The 27,086-nt window shown below is 46.1% G+C and overlaps 1 protein-coding gene across 2 annotated transcripts in view; it reads right to left on the reverse strand.

The window, feature by feature from the left end:
* Window positions 1-27,086, reverse strand: part of LOC146861853 (uncharacterized) — a 106,935-nt gene that overhangs the window by 74,616 nt on the left and 5,233 nt on the right. For both annotated transcript variants that reach the window (XM_085641031.1, XM_085641032.1), the window contains exons 2-3: window positions 19,000-19,126; window positions 4,711-4,821 (exon numbers count right to left, since the gene is read on the reverse strand). In XM_085641031.1, the coding sequence (XP_085497157.1) occupies window positions 4,711-4,821; window positions 19,000-19,126 (238 nt within the window). The remainder of the gene's footprint in view (window positions 1-4,710; window positions 4,822-18,999; window positions 19,127-27,086) is intronic.

Below are 27,086 nucleotides of genomic sequence, written 5' to 3' on the forward strand. Positions count from 1 at the left end.
CAGGGAAACAAATAATGTTGAGTAAAGGGGCCAATAGCTCGGATGTGTACAAATTACGTCATGGACGTTAGGAGGAGGGACTAACAAGGGAAAAACCAATCAGAAAACAGCATTTAGGATGGCAGCCAAACAAAAAAATGGGCGGAGAGTGGGCGGAGCTTACGCAAAGCTTCCCCACTAAAGTATATACAATATGCCTCGCAAAGCAAGCAACGCATGCGCGCTGCAACGCTAGGCGAGACCTAAAAAGGGTCATACAAACATTCAAATGGTGGCAGGTCCTTTCAGCATGTCACCAAGGATTGGAGTATAAATGATAGTAATGGTGTGCCCCCTGAATATCGATGGGACACAATACTGAGGACAGAAAATCGAGAGGAAAAAACTGTTGACAGGCAAGTGAGTCTTGATTTTCTATAGCTAACTCTATGTATACGTACCAACACAGTACATGTATATATATATATATATATCGTCATGGTACATAGATGTGGAGTTAGGAATGGTAAATCTATACTTTTCTATATATACTTACTGTTTGATATTTTGTCCCTCCTTATTCTGTCCACGATATTCTTGTACTACAAAATTCTGGGGGTCGATATCCTGTAGTACAATCAATAAAAAAATATCACTTCTTTGCTCACGAAGCTTGGCAGGACTAGAATGTTAAGATGAACCCGCAGAGCTGTATCGTCAGCAAATAACTTCAAGAGCTTACACTTTCGGCTTACATACATGACTGCCACCAAGCTGTCAATTTGCCAGGTAACTCATTTACAATCACTGAACGTCTTGAATTTGAAGTATGTAGAAGTCATGTTTGAAAGAATGACTTTTGAATTCTGGTTTTGGACCTGAAGAATATAGGGAAAGTGATACCATCTGACACATTAGGTCTGAAAATGTTTTTTCAAGTTCCTGTCCTGTCACAGTAAATAATGGCAAGCTTGAAACCACATGAATATCAGAGCTGGCAAATGTGGCAAGAAGGACAGAATTTTGCCCAGAGAACAGGACATCAAATCGTTTTCCAGTACCAAAATTGAAAGCTGTTGACTTGATGTTATATTATTTACCTGAGCAAGAGAACAATTCCTTTATTTTGAACTGACTCTCCTGGGATACTAAAACTCAGAACCTCATGGTTCAGGCTACCACACATCAATGGAAGGCAAGGATGAAAAGCCATATTGCTCTGTTGATACAGGAAATCTGGCAAAAGAAGCAGTGAAATCAGATTATTTTCCAAAAGCTCAGGACAATTGAGAACCAAAATCTGTTTGAGGAAGTGGCTCCATTATAATGCATAGAGAGCTGCACTGGCATTTGTAAATCATGTATGGGATTCGGACCTCTATTTAAGTCTTGATGCAGGGAGGAAGCCTCCCTCATCCATGGTACCTGCATGGGCTCCTGGGTTACCAAATACAAGGCAGGGCAGAGGTGGGATTTCCAACAATGAGAAGTTAGAAAGCATGACTCTTCTGCACCTGTGGCCTGCCAACGTCCATTACGATTTCAGTAGGAGCCGTACAAACCATCCAGCTCCTTCAGTTCACTATTTCCATTCATGGTGAAAAGACATTTGACAAAGTGACCAGAAGCTGCTTCTGGAAGGATTTAGAGATAATTAGTGTAGAAAGATGCAGTAAGGGTAATCCAAACCATCACCAAATAAAGAAGGGCATTTTGCAGTTTGGCCAATTATGATATTTCTGGAGCATTTAACCCTCTCGAGTAGTAAGCGGCTGTTGGTCCCCCCTTTTTTTTATTTAACACAATGCAGTTTGCAATTATGCCTTCCCACCTGTTTTCCACAAAATATTTCTATGCCAAATGTTCTCACATTCTTGGAATTGTAAAAATACCCAAATATTTGTCATCACTGTTTCTGTACTTTTATAATTGGTGGTGAATATTTCCAACTTTTGAGGCTTCTGATAGGAAATAGTGGCGCAAACAAGTATGAAACCTGTGGGTAAGCAAGGAATGCAATATATTTCTGCAAACTAAACACATATCTGGATTAGGTAAAGGACATGTATGTAGAAGTAACTAATCAGAAAACAGTGAATAAAAATGGGAAAAAATAAACTGCCGACAAGGTTCCAATCTGTAAAGTTTTGTATGGAAGGTCAATCTATGAAAGTAAGCTACCTGTCCGTATAGCAGACACTTGTAGACACAGAAATATATAACTTGTGCAGACTATCCAAAAATCCCCAATGTCCAGAACCTAGACACGAGCCTTGGATTTACATGATTTTTCAATATGTACTGCCCATGCATCACTTGGCAATAAACATATAAAGTGAAGAGAAATTGGGCACCAAGGAAAACTCTCCATTTTGTAAATGGACCCAGGAATCTGAGTGTAGCAGTAGATATTATCCCTATCTCTGTGAATCTTGGATTACACATGATGCAATGTTAATGTGAGGAGTCTTTTCAAAAAGTAATTTTTGTGGTAACTCACTTACAATATGATAGGAGTATTGTTGTGAAAATTGATAGTCAATGTCAACCCCCTCCAATTCAGTGTTTACACAGATCTTCCAATAAGGACAGTACCTCGAAGGTGTAGATGGAGCCGTTGCATGGGACAAAAAAGGCCCTAAACTGTATCAATGTCAAGGAAGCCAGAGGTGCTGGAAAAGGGTAAACTATGTGTTTTATGGAATGGGGATATCTGCAATATTAATGCCCAATGGTCGTCCAACACCCAAAGAACCCTAAAGATTCCAGACATTTCTGAAAATTAAAGACCCATGATAGTGTGGGGTGGATGGGCTTGCATTGGTCCCATCAATTTTTCTTACCCAGGGTCCCCTTCATGTGCCAAACTATGGCTAAAACACATTTTCCCCAATATTTATCTAACAGAAAACTTTATCATGTCTGGCCAAGTACACATGCTACTCCCCTGAATCTCCACAAATTTCCATTAACAAACGGTGCGCCACATTAGTGGAAAGGCCTATTGCACATGACAGTAAAGGCTCAAAGCCTCAAACATGACTGGAAAGGAAGAAATGCAGAAAAGGGTAGACTTTTGCAAGGGTAGTGGCTTACAACACTTGTGTATATGGTCAGTTGACACTCAGGGAACTGTATCAACCCAGACATTCTGGAGAACTAGTGACAAGAGGGAATCCAGGAAAAGATAGTTTGCATGGATCCCTTCATTTTTTTCTCAGTTAGAATGCACTGCAAATGTCACACTATGGGCACCAAGTATTCATTTTCCTCACAACTGCAAACGTCTAACCATCCTGCTCCCCACACTTCTTTCGATAAGAAAGGTAACTCGCATATGTGTGAACCTATAACATGGGATACTAACCATCCAAAACAGCCCTCATCTGTGGGGAGCTGAAATCCAGACAAGCCAGAGACAGACATGGTGAGTGCCTGGCTCCGGGCTCTTTTTCCATTTTTCTTTATTTGGCAAAAATAAACATAGTCCTATTGTCCACGGCCCATTTCAGGTTCCACGAGAGTGGCTGGTCACAGGTTATCATGCTCAAACTGTTTTCCCAGAAGAGCTAAAATGCAGATGTGAGTAGATGCCAAAGAGGCATGCTTGCTCCCTACTCTATTTTAACATTTTCACCAGACAAAAAAAATACCCATAGTTTCCATTGGGGTTTGGGACATTTTTGATCCAATGGGGGGGAATCTATATAGCGAGAGAGGAAAAGGTTAGCGTCTCCAACCATACAGGTCATTCACACATTAATCTCACATTCGTCAAATATTTGTGACTTGCAACTGTCATTTATGGCATATGCATTTACCCCCCCCACAGCAATTTCATTGAGTCACCATTAAGAGGAGACATATATGCAGGGGCATCCTCCTTTTTTCACATGCTGGATTCTGTTGTACTACGTGAGGGGCTGGATGGTAAAGCATCCATCCATATGTTTGGAGAGGTATTTATCCACTTCTTGAAAATGGCCTTTTCCATCTTCGAATAGTAGCTTAAGTGATGAATAATATCGGGAATGCAGAGATTATACGAGTCATACCCAACTCATGCGATGGCGCTAGCGTTTGCTGCTACTTTGTCCCCTCTCCCACCACTCTGCCTATGTCCCATTCTGTCCAGTGTCCAGATTTGCCTAGTGTCCCATTTTAGCTCCTTTGACTCCCCCCCCCCCCTCCCTTCACAAACCATGCCTGGACCTGGTTTATGTGCTAGCCGCTCCTCCCTTCTACCTCCATCAGCGTACTAGCACCTTGGTCAAACACTCAGCCATCCAGCAGCAAAACAGAATGAGCTGTAAGCCCCCCAAGACCTGACCAACGTGTCAGCCACACAACCTGCCAGCACACCCCACCAGGCTAGAAAGTAGGAACTGGTGGTGATTCTAAGCACCAGTACAGTGAGGATGCCCTAAGAAGCAGCAAGAAACTCATCGGCCACTCTTCTCCCTGCAGCATTTGAGAGTAAGCGGAAGCCCGATAGGATGGGACAGTTGCTGATTTGCATCCACAAAATCTTGCACTGCTTCTGGTTGAGCTGTATCTTTCCTATGAAAGAGGAGACAAGTTTACACTGCTCTATTCTTGAAATACCTTCTTGTTATACCTTTTCTGCTAGGGAACAGACTGTTCCCTGACTGAGTGTCAGGTGGCTGTGGATAGAATAATTCAAACCATGACTGTGAGGTCTGTGCAAAAGCACTTATTACTTGTACATACTTGCCCAATGGTCCTCTTGTTGTCTTCTCTCAGGATCCTGGTGGTCCTCAGTGAACAAATCTTCCTTTTCTTTAGCTTTTAATGAAAAGATGTTTGTGGCAATAAGCGGACCTGTTTTGGAAACAAACAAAAATATGTAACTAATCTAGAATTTCTTCAGTAATAAGCCAACACACCAAAAATGCTGACTTAGGCCAATATGAGTGAGGGGTAAAACAGCACTTAGAACATATTCATACATTGAATGTATGAGATGTGAGAAAAGATGGGACAAGGCAAACAAACAAACATGAGAGCCAACTTTGACCTCAGAGTCAATACTACTTCACACGACTGTAATAGCTGAGGTTGGAGATCTCTTTTAAATAGAAGACTCACTTGGAAGTAGGGTTACTATCTTCCCTAGTTCAAATTATAAGCCATGTATTCCCCTTTTTTAAGATTCTGGAAGATCCAGGTGCTGTAGTCGAGAATCAATTTGCGTAGAATCTTCTGTATTCTTGAAAAACATGACGGATCAGCTCCTCTCTGCTTTGATAAACATTTAGGGAACGTTTTGACAGCCCTAAAATTCTTTACTTTGGAAGTGATGTATTCTTGGATTGTATCCTTAATGTTTGAATCTTCTTTTACTGGTTTTCACTTTGTTGTTTACCAACCTCGATATAAAAATACCAGCTATATCTGTGCAATATTGACCAGGTGGAGCACTCGCACCCCGACCATACACAGTGTTGTTTTAAATGTTACTTCAGATGTCTTCAGTGATGTTATCAATGATGTCATAGGACATGTCATGAGTGGTGTAACATGTGAGGTCATGAGTAGTACATGGTGAGGATGCACGTTATGGTTACTTCAGATAACTATAACTTGTGAATTTCACTGGTTTTTAGAGCTTAAAATGCTATGTTTCACCTAACTGTAACATCACATTAACCCTTGTTTTTTTCAGTTAATTTTAGTGGTTTTCTGTAGAGTAAAGTTTTATTACCAGACCTATCATGTCACTTCAGCCTTTAGTTGTTTCAGTGAATTTCTGAGGTTTTGTATTGCAAAGTAGTTCAGGTCTGTAATTGGTACTTTGCTATTTAGAGACAGACTGACCCAGCCATGGTTATTGTGTAAGGTGTAAGCAAGAAGGTGTGATAAAGTAGTGAGTCAATCAATCAATTCAACTTTATTCGGTTTCAGAAATATAAAACCATAAAAGTTATCATCCCATATTAGCTACATAAAAATCACACATTTTTCCCTGTCACAAATAAAACACATTCCACAACATTCCAGAAAAGTCAGTTAATAAGATAAAACGACAGAATTCATATATCATTGAGCATGAACAGTAAGTGAATTAACTAACAACATAATTGCAGCGTCCCGTACCTATAACTGAATTTAAGAGCAACCTCGAACCCTGACAACAGTTAATGTTCAATCAAGACAGGCCCTGGAGTTTACCACAGATTTCAGGTACCCAAGAACAAAAGGGATACACTCATCCTTCAATAATTGTAAAAACAGGAGAGCTGGACGAGCTTGTTTAAAATCCATCCTTTTCAAAATCGGCACAATATAACATTTACGAGGGACCACGGTAAAAACTACAAAATAAAACAAAGTGTAGCAGATCCTGTGGAGACTCTCCGTCGCAGCCACATGGTGCTAACACTTGCCCTCTACTACTCCCCCTAGGAAAGGCGAGCAGGAGATGAAAAAGGTCCCTTGACAATAAAAACGTTCATAAGTGCTAAAAGGTCCCCTGACTGCGTCCCTATAGACGTTTTTAAGTCACACCCTGACTTATGGGCCCCACTGCTCACTAACGCTTTGAACTCTCTGAATTCCACTGGTTTCATTTCCACCTGGCCATCGGCTGTTGTCGTCCCGATTTTTAAAAAAGGCGCGAGGGATAATCCCGCCAATTACCGCCCTATCTCACTTTTAGACTCCCTCATGAAGGTAGCCGGGCGAATTATTTTAAATAGATTTCACGATTGGCTAAGCACTCAAGATATTATCTCCGAAATGCAATATGGTTTTAGGCAAGGCAAAGGCACCATTGAACAGGGTCTTAATCTGTCCCTTATTATAGCCAAATATACTCAGGCAAAAAAAGGTAACCTCTACATAACCTTTGTTGACCTCAGCTCAGCATTTGACTGTGTTGATCATGGGCAGTTATGGGACTCCCTCACAGAAATTGGCTTAGACCCTACCATTATATTATTCATTAAAGAGCTGTACAGGGATGCATCGGCCCGCGTGAGATATGGCATCAACGGGGAATGCTCCGACAGATTCGCTATTAGGCGAGGTGTAAGACAGGGTTGTATATTAGCCCCTTTACTTTTCACCCTTTATATCAACTCTGTCAGTCACCACCTGTCTAGAACTTACCACGATTACCCAACAATTAATGGTAAATCGATCCGTCAAAGAGAGGCCTAAAAGTTAACACCTCCAAAACCCATAGTATGTCCTGTGGCCCAGGGATTGGGAAAAAGCCATGTACTATCTTTTTGAATGGCAACAAATTATCCAATGTCGATAGCTTCCCTTACCTGGGCATTACTTTTAATAAGAGGGGCACCTGGAGAGCTGCGGCCCAAGCCAGAGGCTCAGCAATGACTAAAGCAATAGGTGCACTGACAAACTTTTCAAAAAAATTAGGGGGGTCGCCCATTACGCCCCTTACTCCAGATCTATCAGGCGAAGTGCACCTCAACCGGCACCTATGGGTCAGGGATCTGGGGGATTGAATCTGTCGAACATCTTCAGCGCCTCGAGAATGCTTTTCTACGTTATCTCTTGGCTATTCCCCCCGGCACCTCTACCCATATGGTGCACACAGAACTGGGCCTCACATACATTGCAGACACAATTAACTCCTCTCCCCTCATCCTATGGCATAAAATTTGGATCAACGAAGATACACCATTTAATAGGGAAATCATAGTAGACTGTCTAAAACTGACAGAGGTCAGGAACATTAAATGGCTGAACTATGTAAAAGGGTTATCCACTGACATCGGGCATCCGGAATTTTTTGCTGATCCATCAACCTTATCTCACATATCCAAAGCCGAGCTTAAGCGACTTGTTTTAAATCATCTGCACCGTATCCGCTGGCTCTTAGAATCACAGAAGTCCACCACTGTTGATTACCAAAATTCGATCACTGTGACTGGCATACAGCAATACTTATTACTAGAACCATCTCCATTCATTCGTATGCTCCTGACCCGTCTTCGCACTAACACGTTCTTCAGACTTCTTACTTTCCCTAATCCAAATTGCTGGGACACTGACCTACAAAAATGCCCCTGTGATGGCCTCTCGCCTCAATCCAACATCCATTGCATCCTTTTCTGCAGATTTTATCACCTGCCAAGGACTACTTTTTTAAAACCACTGCTGAGATCTTGGGGTATACGCACATGCAAACTGGCATACTGCAAATTAAAATCTTTGGAAACCCCTTTAGTCCTGGCAGCTATGTCATCTTACCTGAAAATGACGATGAGGCTGAGGTCATCAATGCAACCCTAACCTGTTTTAAATTTTGTTGCTTAGCTGTACCTATCTTTTTAACTTTTGTGATTTTACTTACGTTATTGACTGCATGTAATTTTAGCTGTTTTAAGGATTTTTATTCATGTGTACTTTTTTGATATTGTATTTACATATCGAATAAAGCTCAATATCTATCCCAGTAGGTAAGGCTCGATTAATAATGTGGTCTTTAACATTATAAATTTACGTACGCTGGGTTTACACAGTTCTAGCTCTTCCATTTCCAGTCTCCTGAAATTGCCAAAGGACTCCCTTATTATCCCCACATCCTGTTTGGTTATTGAGTCAGGGTTAGTGTACAGTTCATCTCGGCCCAACCTTTCAAAGCTGTCCTTAATGTATTTGAGCCATGGGATGCCAAGCGCTCGGGCAAGGGTCTCACACTCCTTTAAAATCATATGACTCGGGGTTAGGTCCTTATTCAACCCGGTTTTTAACCAAAACGTTAAGGGACAGAGGGCCAATGTATCATTTAAGAAAGGCACCCCAAGTTCCTCATGTACCACCATATTAGATGTGCCACGAGGAACACCCAATAGACATTTCAGAAAACTATTCTCGAATACCTGGATGTCATCTAAGGGGACATGCCCCCAAATTTCGCTTCCATAGGAGGCTGTTGCAACACTCTTAGCCTGATAAATCTTCAACAAGGCTGCAATAGGGCTCTTTCCTAGCTTGGATGCAAAGTTGAAAATAGCCGCGTTCACCCGCATCAGATCCCCCTTCTTTCTTTGTTTAAGTGGGCCCCACTTTCCACGCGTATCCAGAACGACCCCCAAATATGAGAAGACGTCTGTTTGCGGCACCTTTGCCAGGCCGACCCTGAATTGAAACAATTTTTTGGGGCGAGTCCCCAATTGCATGACATAGGATTTTGAATCATTAATAGATAAATCCCGATCCACCATAAAGGTGGAAATACATCAAGTAGGGTTTGTAGCCCCCTTGCAGTCCTAGAGATAAGGACTGCGTCATCCGCATAAAGTAATATAGGGAGGCCGCGTCTGCCTACGTACGGGTAATCCACCCCTGTAGACAAGAGAACTTTGTCTAGATTGTTGATATAAAAATTAAACAGAAAGGGGGCCATCATGCACCCTTGACGAACGCCTCTTCTGATATCAAAATCACGAGACACGTGCAAATCTTGCGGAATCCTGACGTTAGCCTTAGTTGCATGAAGGAGATCTTCTAGAAAGTGAACAATATTACCATCTACCCCTATATCTTTCATGGACTGCCACAGTTTGGTCCTATTCACACGATCAAATGTGGAAGATAAGTCCATGAAAGCTAAGTAGATGGTACCAGGGCGTGCAACCGTGTACTTGCTAAGAATCAGGGTGAGGTTAAGACACTGGGCCACAGTAGACCGCCCTGGGCGGAAACCGTATTGAACATTTGATAAAATATCGTGTTCCTCTGCCCATCCAGTCAGTCTATCTAGGAGCACACGACCACCGAATCCAACAATGATATCGGTCTGTAACAATGTGTGTTATCACGATCCCCCTTTTTAAAAACTGGAACGATAGTCAAGGTGGCCCAAGACTCGGGGCAACCCGTCTTTGCCTCCACATTAATTAAGGCCGTAAGTACCGGGGCCCAAAACGAGGGATCAGATTTGAAAAGGTCCGGGGGAATACCGGCGCTTTGTTGCTTGTCAGCCCCGCAATACCTATCTATCTCCCCCAAACCAAAGGTCAATGTGGTAAAAGATACTTCCTGACCGGACTCACAAATCAACTCGGGGGGGCTCTCAAACATTACTTTAAAGTGAGACACTCGTCCTCCGTGATGTGTGCGCATATGGCGCTTCCTTCAACATCCTCAAGGAACGGGCTATTAATAATGCTCCAAAATCTGGAGCTATTCTTCAGAGTGCAGGACTCAATCCGCTCCCTCCAGGCCTCCTCCTTCAGAATAGACATGCGCTTGGCCAGTTTAATCTTATAATCTTTACGGCAAGCCTTGACCAGGGTCTGATTCCTAGGACTCCTATCAAGAGCTTCCCGCAAGGATCTTGCCGCTTTCGAACATGAACAATCAAACCACCTAGGAGTGGAAGAGACTGTTCTGCGGGCCGCGGCACTTAATAGGTCACTTACTCTGGCAGAAATGGTGTTAAAGGCACTAATGATCCCCCCTGGTGAAGTATGCGGCGAGGTACATGTGGCCAGTTCACTGACGCAAAGTTCTATAACAGATTTATGAAAAGCATCTGGAGAGATCTGTGTGCATTTAAGCCTTCGTTTGCCATCTGTCGGTCTTAATAACCCCTTTTCTGCAATTCCCCTTTTAAATGACATTAGTGGATCTCGCAGTTCAACACACAATAGGTTATGGTCACTGTTGGCACTTTCTTGTATGAAAAAACCCCGAAATGAAGATTTCAAGAGCGATGAAATTATCATAAAATCAATAATTGTACCACACCTAATTTCAAGAGGGATATCAAATCAAATTCAAGAAGGAGGATGTTCAGGGCATTCCCCTGGCGGGTATGCTCAAAGTGCAACCCCCTCACAAGAGGGCAACCTAAATCTCCCAATCTGGTCAGCATGGGATCTCCACAGAGGTGTACGTTAAAGTCCTCTGTAATCAAAAGATTTTGGTGTTCAGTTGCACAATGATGCCTTATAAGGGAACCCAATAAACTAATGTTCCACTCACCAGACGTACTTGATACTGAGCTATAAAAGTTAATGAGGCCCAGTTTTCTAGATCCCTTTCTTAGAGTCAAATATTGTATACAGGGACTGTGTGAGGGTAAAACCTGAATCTGACAGTGAACTGCGACAGAAATAAAAATGACTAAACCACCCTTAGGTCTGCCAGCCGTTGAGGGGGAAGCCGGGACAAAAAAGACTTATAGCCCTCTAGAAATAAGCTACAATCTACCAGCCATGTTTCCTGTAAAACAATCACTTGAAATTGTCTCATAAATGCTATCCACAGGGGGTCAGAGAACTTATTAACCAAGCCTACGACATTCCAGGATATAACGTTGGTATAATGCCCACACATGCTTTGCTGGTTTTTCCCTGGAGAGTCCAGCCAAACAATAAGATTCACCGGGTCCGGGTTCGATGCAGGGGACCTACCAAGTCAATCACATTTATCCCATTTAGACAGAGGAGTGAATCTATTTGACAGCTGCAGGGGCGGTAAACCAGATCCCTGCCAATACTGGGTCGTACCATCAGGATATGCTGTTGTGGCAAACAGATTCGGATGAACATTCCTGATAGGTAAGGTTCTCTGCAGCAGGTTAGCAGGTAGAGCCGTTTTAACATAGTTCATGTGTGTACTCCCTGCGAAGACAGGTTTATAAAAAAAACAGAGTGGCAGGGCCACAATTGCCGACTCTTGACTCAAAGAACCAGAATATAACCTTGAAGATAAGATACCAGGTGTGGTCTGTTAAAATTTACAATGATGCAGTTCCCCAATAATGATTTATGAGAGCTACCGATCCACTTCACTCTTCGCACCATAATAAGATTTTTTCCCACCCTTTATCCCAGATGTGTATTATGTGATAGCCAGTGTAAAACTTTATTCTTCAACTGGGAAAGGTCCTCTTTCCTACCACCTGGGAGAGTTGGCAGATTCCCCAGTACCACAACGTATGGGGTAGATTCCGCGGGCAGATGTATTACTGTTAGGTCTAGCGGATGAACTTCCCCTCCCTTCGTAGGTCATGCCCCTGTTAGATAAGTCCCTGTCTGAGGCTGGGGCTGTGGATGCAGAGACAAACTGCTACTCGGGTAATGAGATCCTCTCTGTCTCGGCAGTGGATGACTTTCGATATCTTGTCTACCCTGACTCTGTGGCTGGCTCCTGTCGAGATCTTGCGGTCGATCCAGATTAGAAGGATCTGGTAAACCGTGATGTTCTGGTTGGGCTGCTGGGCCTCCATTCTGAACTATTGGAGGAGAACATTTCAAGTCCAATAAACTCTTTTCGATTGCCGTTAATCGTTGGAATATCGGGGCCAGCTTAGAGTCCAACATGATCTCCATCGTTACCCTGAGCGACTCCTAAGCACCAATCATGTCAAAATTGAGCAGTATGGATATAACAGATGGTTGAGCTTTAGGGGGCAGATTAGGTTTTTGTTTTTTGGCCTTGCCCCCCATTGTTTGTAATTTCCTTGTAGTGCCTGTGACCACCCCCTTAACTCCCAACTTAGTCAGGGGAGGGTTCCCTTGCGTAGAAACGTCAAGTCGAGAAGTGTACATGCAGGGGGTAGATACCACCCCTGCTTGATTTAATTTAGCCTTAGTGCCCCCATGATTATCGATTGTAACAACCGGCGAGAGAGGCCTTTGTTGAGCTGTGAGAAGGCGAGTAACCCCACTGCAATTATGCGTTTCTATGATATCTAAGGATTTAGAAGGGTCGTCGTCCATGCTGGTCAATAACATGGGTGTATCTGTGTTCAAGACAGTTGCAGCAGTAACCGGTGACCTAGAAAGGCGACGGTTGACTAGCTCAATCTCCTTGTCCAAGACAGCTGCAGCACGCTTAAGAAACAAGTCCATGGTGGTTACTGAGGTGGTAGTGCCAGCTACAACCCTTTGTGAGGCTGATGTCGCTTTGCGTCTAACCATGGTGGATTTGATGCTAGCAGTGTCAACAATTAACTGGCACTGGACGGTAATATTGCTCAAATGGACGTGAGATAGCAATCGAACAAAGCTGGACAGAATGCAGCAACAGGGGTACTCCAAACACCAGGCTAGAGGGACAATCGTCAACAGGCAACCCAACAGATACCTGGTGTATTATACAGATATGGGGCGGGACAAGCGCCTTCTTACCTTCACCTTAGACGATAGAGCTGCAGAGGGAGGGCCTGTGGTGAGCGGGGGCGGTCGGCGTATCTCGGTGGTACTCCGATAGGGGTATAAGGCGAGAGATTGGTGACAAGCCAAGAGAGTGGGCCCAGCCCAGCCTCCTCCGGGCTTGGACGGGCCCGTGCACGTCCCGCGCTGCGGGATCCCTGGCCCCAATTTGAGCATCTCCTGACGCGTGGGCGGCGTAGGCGGCGTGCGCGCCGCAAGGACTACAGTGAGATGTAGTTTCCTCCCTCCCGTACACCTCCAACACTTCGTGGCACCGCTGAGGCAACTCTGAGGCAAGTCTCCACAACAAAGTTCAAGTGCTCCCGCGCTACACACAAGAGTCAGAATTCAAAATCAGTGAGTCTCCAGGAAGAAGAAACCTCAAACATTTCACAAAAGATAAGCAGTTTAGAACTCCCCATCTCCAAAGGGACCCTCGGTCTCATTCCCTAAACACAATTCAGTCTGACCCACTGTACTGCCTTCTGAAATGTCTGACTTGCATATTAGATCTGCTGCCTGGGCTCTTCCCAATCCTCCATCATAGGTACCACTTGTACTTTATATCACACAAAATGGAAACTAGTGTGGTCATGTTCACCAGCATCCCACACACACCATGCAGGTATTCCACATGCATGCAAAACGAATACAAAACATGCATGCACCATCCATGCTTTGCACAGATGGATGAAGAATGGTTGCAAACGCAGGGGATGCCAGTAGGCCCATTCCCTAGTAGATGACAAGTAAAAAGGCCTGTCCTGCTGCCCAAAAGTAGTGCTGACACAATTGTTAGTCCACTACATCTTGGTGAGGCGACAGTAGTTTAGTGCCCATTGAACCTCAGTGCGGAGCTCTGGGCCTCACTCTAAAGAATAAAAAGGCCTCAGTGTACACACATACTTGTCACATGCGCTGAGGCAGGGATCAACAAATACAACGCTTTGATATGGTAAATGTGAGGCAAGATTCACACTTGTCAGATCCATGCAGGGGACTTTACTCCTTACCTTTAGTGGGTACCTAAAATGACTCTCAGAAGCTCAGCCCTATACCATTTCCTGACAAGTTAGTAAATACATGTTCCCAATAATGTTTTTCTTTCAGCAGCCCTCTCGCAGCACATCACACAAACGTTCAGTGATGGTTGTAGGCAAATAGATAAGAATGGAAGACTGGTGGAAAGGAATGGCAAAGAAAGGAAAATGATAGAGAAGGAAAATGATATTCATAAATGTAGCCTAACAGCATAGCATCATAGTCACCAATACGTTTGTTTGAAGTTTGGTGGAGAAATCTAGTGCAAAACAGTGCCTTAGTCTTCTAATGTATCTTTATACGTTAAAAGCAAAACGCTCCCAAACCTGTTAAAGCCACGACTGTCAAGCAGCCTCACATACTGGCCATTTTGGCTTCCATTTTGAAACTTTTCAAGAGAATCTTTGCCAATGAAAAATTAGCTGGGCTTAAAAAACGAATCTCTCAAAATAAGAAAATCTACATTCACAATGACTAATCATATGGATAGGCTAACACACATTTTAAAAATATTGGAATTAATATGCCAAAGAATTCTGCGAAGAATTCGAAGAATTTTCAGAGTTTAAAAACCAAATGTTTCAAAATCACAAGTTCTACATTCACAACGACTAATTAAATCATATAGATAGGCTAAAACACATTTAAAAAATATTGGAATTCATTTACCTGATTATATTAGAAATGTGTCCTAAAAACAAAATTAGTTTGATGCTCAATCTCCTGCAAGAATTATTTTGAAAATTGGAAGACATGCTATTCCTTAAATAGTGTAACCGAAATTACCATAGTTCCATTCAGTATCTACTACGTAAAACTTAGAAAAAGAGATCATGTGTCTACAAAAAACAATTACACAATGTATCTAAAAGAATATTGTTTCCCATGTTTAAATTAATTCAGCTTCAAACATTTAAGTTTTCAGAACTTGCTAGTCTAGACCACTTAAACTATTATGCTGCACAACTTCCAATGTTAAGCGAATGGTGTAAGACAGAAATGTAGTCTAGTGGCTAAGCTGCTGATTTTGGTAATCAAGGCCCTAGGATCTAATCTTGGCATTGGCACTGAAAAGTGTGTGAGTCTAGGCATATCACCTAACTTTCTTATGCCTACAATTTTAAAATGTATTTAAAATGCGGTTGTAAATATGTGAATCCCCAATTGGAAGTGCAGTACTTTGTTGCTACATATCTAGGTTTGCGCTACATAAACAGCAATAAAAATTAGAGACACTCATTATGCGATAGAACCTGGCACCAAAAATCAAATACTTACTCCCTTCACATATTCACAGTGATAGATAATATGGAATTAGCAGTTACACATGACTTCACCTCACTCCGCATAATATACTATGATACACAGCAACTCAGACTTTACAGCTGATATTAGTGGTACAGCTTTTTGAAGCGAGCGAAATTGGACTTGCTTTCTCTGTTGTTCTTCATCTTATTCTCCTTTAGTGTCATCTTGACCAGGGGAGAGTGCAGGCTAAAGACGAGTAATAACAGTGCCAGCCTGAGACGATGCTGCAGAGCGGAGTCTAGGCCCTCAACAACCCAAAGTGGGCACTTAACTGTAGGTGCGTATTGACCAGGCTACGCCGGGCTCAAAGCAATTAATTTCCTTTCTACAAAGTTGTATGAAAGTTAACTTGTAGGGGGTTCAATTCTAACATATTTTAATGGAAATGTTCTATGAATATTGTCATCTTTGTAAAGGCTGTAACGACAAAGAAAAGTATATATGCATTGCAATGCAAGATATGGTTATAGCCAGCTCATTCAAATCCCTTGACCAAAGCAAAAATGATAATATGGATATAAATTATGACGCTGGCCAACTGTAGAAAAAGTGTCCTTTTTGTATGGTCACACCCCATCCCCACATTTTGCCCCAGTGCTGATGGTTATGACTCTGAAAGTGCACTGGAGCCTGCTGCCCAGGCGCCAGTGCTCTCTCACTAAAACTGATGAGTGTCAATTGGCAACCCCAATTGGCAAAGGATTTTAACCCCCTTATACGTTCCTCGTTTATATGGTACCAGTGGTACCCAGGGCATGGGTGTTAAAGGGGTCGCCAAGCCTGAAGCACAGTTTGTGCCACCCTGAGTGACCCAGGTAAACTACTGATAGCAGGCCTGCCATTGCACTCTGCAGGAACAGTGCAAACTGCTTGAACTCAACTCTGCACTCACCATGTGAAGCAAAGTCAATGCACTATTTTTAAAATATGCCAGTCACCCCTAAGGAAGGCCTCCTAAGCCCAGGAGGCAAGGTGAATTATATAAAAAGTTTAGACATGTAAGTGCAAGCTTATATGTCCCTATAGTGGCCTTTACCATTAAAGAGCACTATAAGTAATAGACGGTCCATAGAATAATTATGGGCTGGCACCCCGACAAACTTGAGGTTAGCAGCTCCATTATGGTACCGCCTAAATATGTCATGTTTGGTATCAAACAACGTGCCTCATCACCCTTAACAAAAATTTCATTTTGAGGACAATGTGGCATGCACCCAGGTGGTTACCTTAGAGGTTGCCCACCTGGTTGCCCCAGCCTTTCCTATGCTCTGGCTGGCAGCTCGCAGTTGTTGCCACCAAGACAGGAATCTGACCCATTTCCAGGAGGTGTGAACTCACCCAGGAGTCAGCAACAATGGCCAGGATGGGAAAGAGGTCACACCTCCCTCCCTTCCTGACAGGCTGCCTAGTGAAGTGGCACGTCAAGGCAGTGAGCTTCAAAGGCTGCATCGCTGTGATATGCAACTAGGATGCCTCCCAAAGGAAACAGCCCTCACCTTTCCCCCAGGCCCATTTGCACCCCGGTAGGCAGGAATATTATGCATTCATGAGGTGTACACCCCCAGAAGGCTAGCCACACCTCTAGGGTGGGCTACCTGGTCTGTACAGTGAAGGAAGACTTGTGCCATTTTTAGAAGTGGTAGAATAGAAGGATGAGGGTAGAAATGGTGACCTACACCCCTGGATATGGTCACCTGAGGGGCGGATTAGCCACTGAGGCTAGTAGCCCATTGGCACCCACACCCCTCACATCCCTAAATCTAGGATTTAAGAGCTACCCCGGACACCAGAACCTCAGTTCTGATCTGACTTGAACAAGGAAAAAAGAAGACCCGTGTGTTCACAGGAGCTGCACAAACCATAGGCATAATACTCTGCATCTGTGCCAGCCTTCCTAGAACTGCACAAACGTGGCTCGTCCTGGACCAAAGCTCGTATCCCCCAGACAGAGGACCCCTTTGAGAGCAAAAGGCATCACCAGACTGCAAGGGAGTATTGGCACTAGTCCCCTGCAACCACAAGTAAAAACAATGCATCGGAATCGAAGAATCGCTGGCCATCGAGCCCTTCAAGAGATCGCCCAGAAATAGATGGCCCAGTGTATTGTGGGAAACGTAGTCCTGCCTGTCACAACGTTTCTGGCAGCTACCATGTTCCCCAGGACCTCTGGACGTCAAAATAACTTTCTACTGTGCTTACTGCTGCCAAGGCGTGTTGGTTGCCAGTCCGCCAACTACCCCCGTTACTCGATGTTGCACCTCGAAGGAACTTCGTAAAACCTTTAGGCGATGTCAGCTGTAGTTTAGTTGTCGCTTTTTGCACCCTGCTCCCCACCAGCACCTTGTAAGCGGTAACACCAATTCGCCCCCTGCCCCCCCCCTTTCCTAGGCTTCTTGAGCCAGGTGAAATTTAACTGACTGCCATGGCTTGGTCCTGGGACCCGCATATCACCTTTTCATTCCTTGGGTTCCACGCAACACGACCTGCAAGTGACTGATTGTCACTACCACTTTTTCCCATTGATTGCAATGCAAACGTTCTGCAGTAGTGTAGTACTGCGATTTATGTTTTCTTCTAAAATCCATAACTCCGGTTACTTGTATCTGATTTCGTTCATTTAGGTGTCTAAATTAAGATTCAAATCTGCTTTATTTTTATAAATTGGTGTCGGATTTATTTCTAGTTGTGTCAGTTACTTATCGTCCATGTTGTTACTCTGAAATGCTTAACACGTGTTCCTCTAATAAAGCTGGATTGCTCTTTGCCACCCTAACAGGACTGAACTAAGGATTTATTATTGTGAATCCAAGGACCATTTTGGGGGTATTGTGAGAGTATTGCATGGTTAAGCCTAACCAGCATAACAACATAATACTCTACCTTTCTACACCAACATACTCCTAAAACAAAACGTTGCGTGCAGAGACAATTCACACAGACCAAAACCTCTGGCAAAGATTATGTTTTGGAATGCAGAGTTTGATTTCTGTCTCCTTCAAACCTTCAATAGATGATTCCAAATGGAAATACAATCACAGAATACCTTTGGAGTGACATCCAAAAATCATCAAAATTAGCGCTTGTTTGTATATGACCTAAACAAAGCAAACTTCTCCTCACAGAGTACTAGACCTCCAAAAAGCCTCCATTAGGAATACCCCAAACTTTGACAAATGCTCTGAACGAATCCATCAGGCAGACTGAACTGGACTTAAGTGGTGCCCCAGCCCACTGCTTCAACCATTTTGGGCAAGGGTTCTAAATACTGTGACGACATTTTGAGAGTAGGGATTCCTCAGGACCCTTCGATGATTATATTTACCTTCAATTAACTTGTATCCAACTCCATATTCAGACCAAGATCAAGTGGATACTCTTGTATATATTAAGCGATAAACAGATTCTAAAGCGCCTCGGGACCCTAAAAGGTGAGTAGTGTGCTATACAAAACCCTGATTGATTGATGTACTGAAAGCATAGTTATACAGTAAGATAAACAGTATATGTTTACCCAGCGAGACGAGGACTTGGTGAATTTCTTTCATAACATTATGGTAAAGTTCCTTCTGCCATTCATGTAACAGCTTCCATTCCTCTTCAGAGAAGCAGGCAGCAACATCAAAGAAAGTAACTGCTACCTGGAAAGACAAATAATTCAAGACATATTAAAAACTCCATTACTTGGATTATCCTAAATGTCTTCCACTTAATGTTTAAGTGGTTTGGCTTTTGTGTGTTTTTAGTTCATACGGAGCCGAGTCGTATATACTTAAGAACTGCATTAGTAATACTGAAAGATGTTAATAAAATGCCAGCAGAAAAAAACTCCTTTCTATGAAATATGTATATACAAATTAAAATGACACTTGAGTATTACAAATTGCACTAGCGTGTCTATTAAGTACTATAAGGGCCACTTCAAAGACATATTCTCTTTCCTAAGACTGCGATAAAATTAACTGTAGCCTGTCAGTGTCCCTTCCAATAGAAGGAATATATGCGGACTTTGGAGTCTGGGGGGCATAGCTGTCATTTACGTTTATCTGACCTCTTCTACTCCTAAGCTCCTTTAAAGAATTGGCTCGGCTGCGCTTGCCATAATTATGAATTTAAAAACCATTTATTATAATGGATAACCAAAGAGGGCAGTGTGTTCCCTTTTCTTCTATATAGGATCAATATCCATTAAAAGATATTTTACAATTGCTGTAAAGAAATTAGTTCAACAATCAATACCCTTTCTCAATCCTATCAGGACTTGTGACCAAATTTGCTTTTTTCTGTATTTTTCACAAATGTGTAAAAATATAATTAAGGACCATTGCAAACGACCAATTAGACTCTGGCTGTGTGCCCCCTCCTTTCTTTCATTAGGGCTTCTGCATAAGAATCTAAGTTCTTGCTACAAAACCAGTGTGGTGTGGTGCCTTCCAGTCTGGATAGCTCTGAGCTTAACTCTATGAAACTGTTATTGTTGGAAATTGTAGCAGCTACACATGTGAAAACAGGTGAAAAAATGCCTATTCTTTCTAATAAATGTTTCTGAGCATTCACATTCAAGTTTCAGAAATATTTTCAGTAACCAGAATGTAAGACATAGGAACAAGTTACTTACCTTCGGTAACAATATATCTGTAAGGAACATTAGTAGTGATAGATTCCTTACCTTAGAATTACCCCCAGGCATCAGACTGGATCCGGAAAGTTTTCGTCAGCAGTACCCCTGCGCATCGGAAGGTGGCGTCATGCGACTCCGCGTCCGTCGTTGGCGTCGTGGTCGCCGAGATGACGTCGCGGCAGCTTCTTAGACACCGCCCTCGCGCGCTGACGTCAGTTCTGTACACGACCTTCCGCGCCAGGAACGCAGAGCCATGCAAGATACTGACCACTGGTGCCTTGAAACTAGGGCCCTGAAAGGGATGACCTTAGCCTTAGAAATCAGTTCGCAGAACGGGGAGGATGGGTGGGGCGGTAAGGAATCTATCACTACTAATGTTTCTTCCTGACAGGTAAGTAACTTGTTCATCTGAAAGAAACACATAGTGATAGATTCCTTACCTTAGAATAGGTACCCCAGCAATACGAACCCCGGTGGTGGGTCTGCGAACCAACATCACACCAGAAAGTCTCGTAGAACAGAACAGCCAAACAAGCTGTCTCTCCGGACTTGGCTGTCCAGGCAATAATGCTTAGTGAAAGTGTGCAGCGAGGCCCACGTAGCTGCCTGACAGATGTCTTGTAAGGGGACACCATGTCCCAACGCCATAGTGGCAGCTGTCGCCCTGGTGGAATGGGCGCGCAGCCCCAACGGAGGCTCCTTTTTAGCCAAACAGTAACAGGCTTTAATACACAAGACGACCCACCGGGAGATAGTCCGCTTGTGTACCACCAGACCTTTCTTGGCGCCAACGTAGCCAACAAAGAGCTGGTCATCCACCCGGAACTGTTGTGGGCGATTCAGGTAAAAGGAGAGTGCACGTTTTGGGTCCAGACGGTGGAGCCTCTCTTCCTCTCTAGAAGGATGCGGAGGCGGAAAGAAGGTGGGTAAAGTGATAGTCTGCCCGATGTGAAAAGCAAAGACAACTTTTGGCAGAAAGGATGGACGGGTTCTGAGCACAACCTTGTCCAGATGGACAGACAGGAAAGGAGGATTACAAGAAAGAGCCTGGAGCTCACTCACTCGCCTAGCAGAGGTGATGGCAACCAGGAAAGCAGTCTTTAGAGTCAAGAGACGTAGAGGACAGTTGCGAAGAGGCTCAAAGGGAGCGCACATCAAGTATGTAAGAACCAGGTCCAAGTCCCACTGTGGCATCATAAAAGGAATAGGAGGGAAAAGGGGAGTAATGCCTTTGAGGAATCTATTTACAACAGGGGACTTGAAAATAGAGGGCTGATCAGGGAGCCTGAGAAAGGCCGAAATAGCAGAAAGGTAGCCCTTTATAGTGCCCAGAGCAGAGCCCTGCTGGGCCAAAGAAAGAAGGAACAAAAGGACTTTAGAAAGAGGGGCAGAAAGGGGATCCACAGCCTTTGCTGTGCACCATGCCACAAATTTGTTCCACCTGCAGGCGTATACCAACTTAGTGGAGGGCCGCCTGGCCGCCAGAATGACATTACAAACGTCAGGAGGCAAGTCAAAAGGAATCAGCTGCCACCGCTCAATCTCCACGCAAGGAGGTGTAGACTGGACAGGTTCGAGTGGAGGACCATCCCCTGCTGCTGCGACAGAAGATCCTCCCGAAGAGGCAGTCGGATCGGGGGATCGATGGTCATACTGAGTAGCTCAGGATACCAAACTCTTCGAGCCCAGTCCGGAGCCACAAGAATGACTTGGGCCCGGTCGCGCCTGATCTTCTTCAGCACTCTGGGCAGAAGTGGTATAGGCGGATAGGCGTATAACAGACCGCAACTCCACTCGCGACGAAAAGCGTCGCCGGGCGAGTGCCGCCTTGGAAATTCCAATGCGCAGAACTGCTGACATTGCGCGTTCTCTTCTGTGGCAAATAGATCTAACCAAGGCTCTCCCCACTGCTGAAAGAGACCTTGCGCCACATCAGAGTGAAGACGCCATTCGTGATCCAGCATGCACCTGCGGGTGAGTTCGTACGCCCTGGTGTTTAGTGAACCTGCCAGGTGTTGAACCACCAGGGAAATACCCTGATGTTCCAGCCATGTCCAGAGGCGCAGAGCCTCCTGACATAGGGTCCACGACCCCGCCCTGCTTGTTGCAGTACCACATGGCGGTGGTGTTATCCGTGAACACCTGCACTACTCTCCCCTTGACAGAGGGAAGGAATGTTTTCAGTGCAAGTCGGATCGCCCGAAGCTCCAGAAGGTTGATATGGAGCAGGGACTCCGCCGGAGATCAGAGGCCTCTGATCTCCGACCCATCCCAGGAGGGACGCATACGTCACCACTCTGTGCTCCAGTTGGGGAAGGGAGAGGGATCTGCCATTGACCAAATGCTGGTTTGTGAGCCACCACTGCAACTGTCTTGCAGGTCCCTCCGAGATCTGGATGGACTCGGACAGGTTCCCTGATGCTGCGCCCACTGGAACTTCAGGTCCCACTGCAGAGACCGCATATGCCATCTGGCATGATCGACCAGCAGTATGCAGGAGACCATGAGGCCCAGCAGCCTCAGGGTCAGCACGACCGAAACCCAGGAGAGAGGCCGGAAGATCAGAACCAAAGCCTGAATATCCTGGACTCGCCGTTCGGGAGGATAGACCCAAAAGAGCGTCGTATCCAGAACAGCTCCGATGAAGAGGAGCTTCTGAGAGAGAATCCGGTGCGACTTCGGCACATTGATGGAGAACCCCAGCAAATGCAGGAGGTCAGCCGTAGTCTGGAGGTAGGAGAAGACTGCCTGGGGCGATCCCACCTTCAACAGCCAGTCGTCGAGATAGGGGAAGACTGGAACCCCTGATCTGCGCAGATGAGCTGCGACCACCGCTATCACTTTCGCGAACAACCGAGGGGCGCTGGTAAGGCCAAAGGGGAGCACGGTAAACTGAAAGTGCTCGCGGCCTACCATAAAGCGCAGGTAACGCCGGTGGGCCGGCAGGACGGGAATATGGAAATATACGTCCTGCAGATCCAACGCTACCATCCAGTCTCCAGGGTCGAGGGTAGACAAGACCTGAGCCAGAGTGAACATATTGAACTTCTCCTTCCGGAGGAAGCGATTGACGTTCCGGAGGTCTAAGATAGGACGCAGGCCCTTGTCCTTCTTGGGCACCAGAAAGTAGTGGGAATCACAACCATGACCTACTTCTGGTGCAGGAACGCGCTCGATGGCCGCCTTGGCAAAGAGGGCCACAACTTCCTGTTGAAGAAGTGTCAAGTGATCCCCCGACATGCGGTGGTACTGGGGTGGCATGGCTGGAAGGGTAGTCTCGAAGGGGAGGGGGTAGCCCCTTTGGACTATTTGTAAAACCCACCTGTCCGTAGTGATGGTACGCCAGTGGGGGGAGGTGATGGCGAATCCTAACGCCCACTGGCATTTGATGGGCCTGAAAAACCGGACTAGGAAGGTTTGGAGGCAGTGGTGGGCGGAGTGGCGGCGGACCCACCCGCTGGCCCCCTGACTCACCTCGGCGGGTCCCACGTCCGCGGCCACGCTGGGACTGTTACTGCGCAGGCCTGTGGCTCTGAAGCCAATGTGGTGGGGCGCCCCTTCTGTGACCACAAAAGGAGCGAAAGGCAGAAGGCGGAGGAGGGCAAGTGGCCGAAAGGCCCAAGGACTTGGCCGTAGCCCGTGAGCCCTTAAAAACGCTCCAACGCACTATCCGCCTTGTTGCCAAAAAGGCGAATGCCATCAAAGGGCCAGTAGTCCTCAGCCAGCCGTGGCGACGGAGCGCCACTGTCGTGGGAATCGCTCTGCCCAGCAAGTCGGTGGTGTCAAGGCCACATCGAATTGTGAACTTGGCTGCATCTCTCCCTTAAGCAATAGCCTTAGAGAGCACTGTCCGGGCCACCTCCGGACACTGAGGCAGCACTTTTGCCACCGTATTCCACACAGAGTGGGAAACGGCCCAAGAGGCATGCGGTGTTCACAGACCGCAGCCCTGAACTGGTGGAAGAAAAAATCTTCTTTCCAAACTGTTCCAGTCTCTTGGATTCCCTATCCGGGGGTGCGGTAGGGAAGGCGCTTTGGGACGTAGAGGCTTGGACAACCAAGCTCTCAGGGGTGGGGTGTTGGGTGAGGAAAAGGGGGTCACCCGAGGCTGGGCGATGGAGTGGGGCCACGTTCCTATCCACAGGAGCCCCTGTGTTGGGCCTGGACCAGGTGCCCAAAAGAACGTCAGAAAGTGCCTCAATGAAAGGCAGCAGTGGCTCCGCAGAGGTAGCCACCAGCTGAAGCACTTCTGTCAGGAGGTTAGTCCTAACGGCCACTGTAGGGAGCTTCGGCCACCCTACGCAACACCACTGCATAACTAGCACCCTCCTCTGTAGCCACGGTAGGAGGAGTTAGCATGCCAAGGTCAGGAGAGGTGTCAAGACCACTGGCATCCCCCAGCTCCTCTGCCCAGTCCGGGTCATACTCTCACTGAGCTGCGAGAGGGTCCTCAGACCCCCCCAGTCCTCTCCTTCCTCAGAAGGCTGATGAACAGGCCTAAAATAAGGAGGCTGGACATAGGGATAGAAATCCCCCATTAGCGTCAGAATCGGCGTCGTGCAACGATGTATCGGCTCCGTATCCACATTGGGGCTGAAACCGGGGACGACGTCGTCCGGTGCCACGGGCAACGTCGGAGGTGGTGCCGGTGAGGTTGATGCCGGTGCCGGAGCCGCCGACAGTGAAGGGCAAGGACCCCCAGTCGGGCCCGCGGGGCGCGAAGGCACGCCGGTGGGGCCCGACGGCCCAAAGAGGCAAGCAATGGCTGACAGAAATTCCTGCAGCTGGGCCGGAGTTGCCGAAGGACCCAGGAAGGGTGGGTAGGCCGACGGCGACACTGTAGGCTCAGCTGGAGCCGCGGGGGAGGCACCACCCGCACCCTCAGCCGCGACGGGCAAGGGGAAGTCGGTGAGCGATGACACTTTTTCGACTTTTTGTGATGCTTCGTCTTACCTGACCCCGAGTGCGAAGACTTTTTTCCCGACGAACGATGGTGATGGCTCCGCGACCGGTCCCTCGACCTCTCATGGGACCTGGACCTTGAGCGGCGCGGAGCCGACCGCCAGACTTCAAGCAGCTTTCGGGACCGCTCCCACAAAGTCTTCGGCGCCATGGCCTGGCAGTCAGGGCACGACTTGGGGTCGCAGTCGCGCCCCAGGCAGTAGAGACACACGCGGTGCGGGTCCGTCACCGACATCATACGATGACAGTCCCCGCAAGACTTAAAACCGGGCATCCCTATGGCACCAGGAGTCAAAGGCCTCAAAAAACTCAGTGAAAAAATGCGAGGGGGTACCGCTCGCTCCGGATCTGCGCTTGCTGGCGCGGAAAAAGAAAGAACTGATGTCAGCACGCGAGGGCGGCGTCTAAGTAGCTGCCGCGATGTCATCTTAGCGACCACGACACCAACGGCAGACACGGAGCCGCACGACGCCACCTTCCGACGCGCAGGGGTACTGCTGACGAAAACTTTCCAGATCCAGTCTGACGCCTGGGGATAATTCTAAGGTAAGGAATCTATCACTATGTGTTTCTTTCAGACAGTGCAATTAGCAACAACTTCTGATTTGTTCAAGACTACGAAAACCACTAACTCTAGGCAGAGAAGACAACACAGGTTATGGTAGCACACTCACACCATCTACAGATGTTGTTATAGCAAGAAAGTCAACTTGTAATACCTGGTGCAGGCTTTGCACACACCCTGTCACATATGCTCTATATAAGGCACCCCAGGAAAAACCCTGCGGGGTACCTATCTCCATGCTATAGTTGGCACGAATCCTGACTGGGAGGTGTCAAGCAGGGGGTTTTGTTCCTGGTATTCGGTGAGTGTTGGTTGATGGCCTTCTCGAGTACTTTGGTTGATAATTTTTGAGTTCACCAGAGTCAGAGGAGGATTCCTTTAGGAGGGGTCTGATCACTGCATGTTTCCATCTCTCCGGAAAGGCTGCTGTGGTGATGGAGGTGTTGATGATGCTGGTGAGTTCAGTGCTGATTTGGTTGGTCCGGAGGTTGAAAAGATGGTGGGCGCAGGGTGTGGTGGGTGGTCCGGAGGTTGAAAAGATGGTGGGAGCAGTGGTTGGTGGGTGCCCCGGAGTGAATGGATGACATGATGGCTGTGGTGGTCTATGCAGGGAACGGAGACCATGTGGAAATCATTCCGCTGGTGTGCGCTGGTTTGCCAAGGCGCTTGAGGGCAGTAGGTTGGGGGTCAAGTTTGTTGTATGGTAGCAATCTTGCTGTGGAAGTAGTCTGAGAGGGTGTCGCAGAGTTCTTGGGAAGGGTGGATTTTGTTCTATGTGGCTGCTATGTTGGAGAATTCCTTGACTATTTTGAAATTTTCTTTTGGTGGTAGCTGCTGCATCGATGGGGGCTGAGATGGCTGCTCTCTCGACTTATTTAAATCGCAGGTGGTAATTGCTGAGAGCTGCTTTGTGAGCAGCTCTGTTGGAGGGGTTCCTTGTGGAGCGGCATTGTTTCTCGAGTCGGTAGCTGTTGCGCTTGGTAATTATGAGCTCTGGAGGGTACCAGCTGGCGTGTTGTGAAATTTTGTTGGTTTCATCAGGGCGACTGTCGGCGCATTTAGTCATCCTTGCGGAGAAGTTCTGGGCGGCCTTTTCTAAGTCCGATGAAGCTTCGATTTGGGTGGTGCTGAGGGCCTGAGTCCACTGAGTCTCTGTTATCTTGCCCCAGCTGCAGTGGGAGGAGCTGTTCTGTTTTGTCCTGGTGTGCTGCGCGCCAGAGATGGTGAAGTGAAGGCGGGGTTGGACCAAGTGAGTTCTGTGACGTGGCTGAATTAGACTCTGTCTCTGGAGGAGAAAATAGGGTTGAGTGTGTGTCCGGATTTGTGCGTGGGTTCGGAGACCAGCTGGGTGAGGCCGATGTTGTTCAGGTTCTCCAGGAGATTGGTGGAGTTGGCGTAGTTGGAGTCCTGGACATGGAAATTGAGATCGCCGGGTAGGATGTAGTGGTAGGAG

Source organism: Triturus cristatus, chromosome 2_2 (assembly GCF_964204655.1).
Source record: "Triturus cristatus chromosome 2_2, aTriCri1.1, whole genome shotgun sequence".
Classification (NCBI taxonomy): domain Eukaryota; kingdom Metazoa; phylum Chordata; class Amphibia; order Caudata; family Salamandridae; genus Triturus; species Triturus cristatus.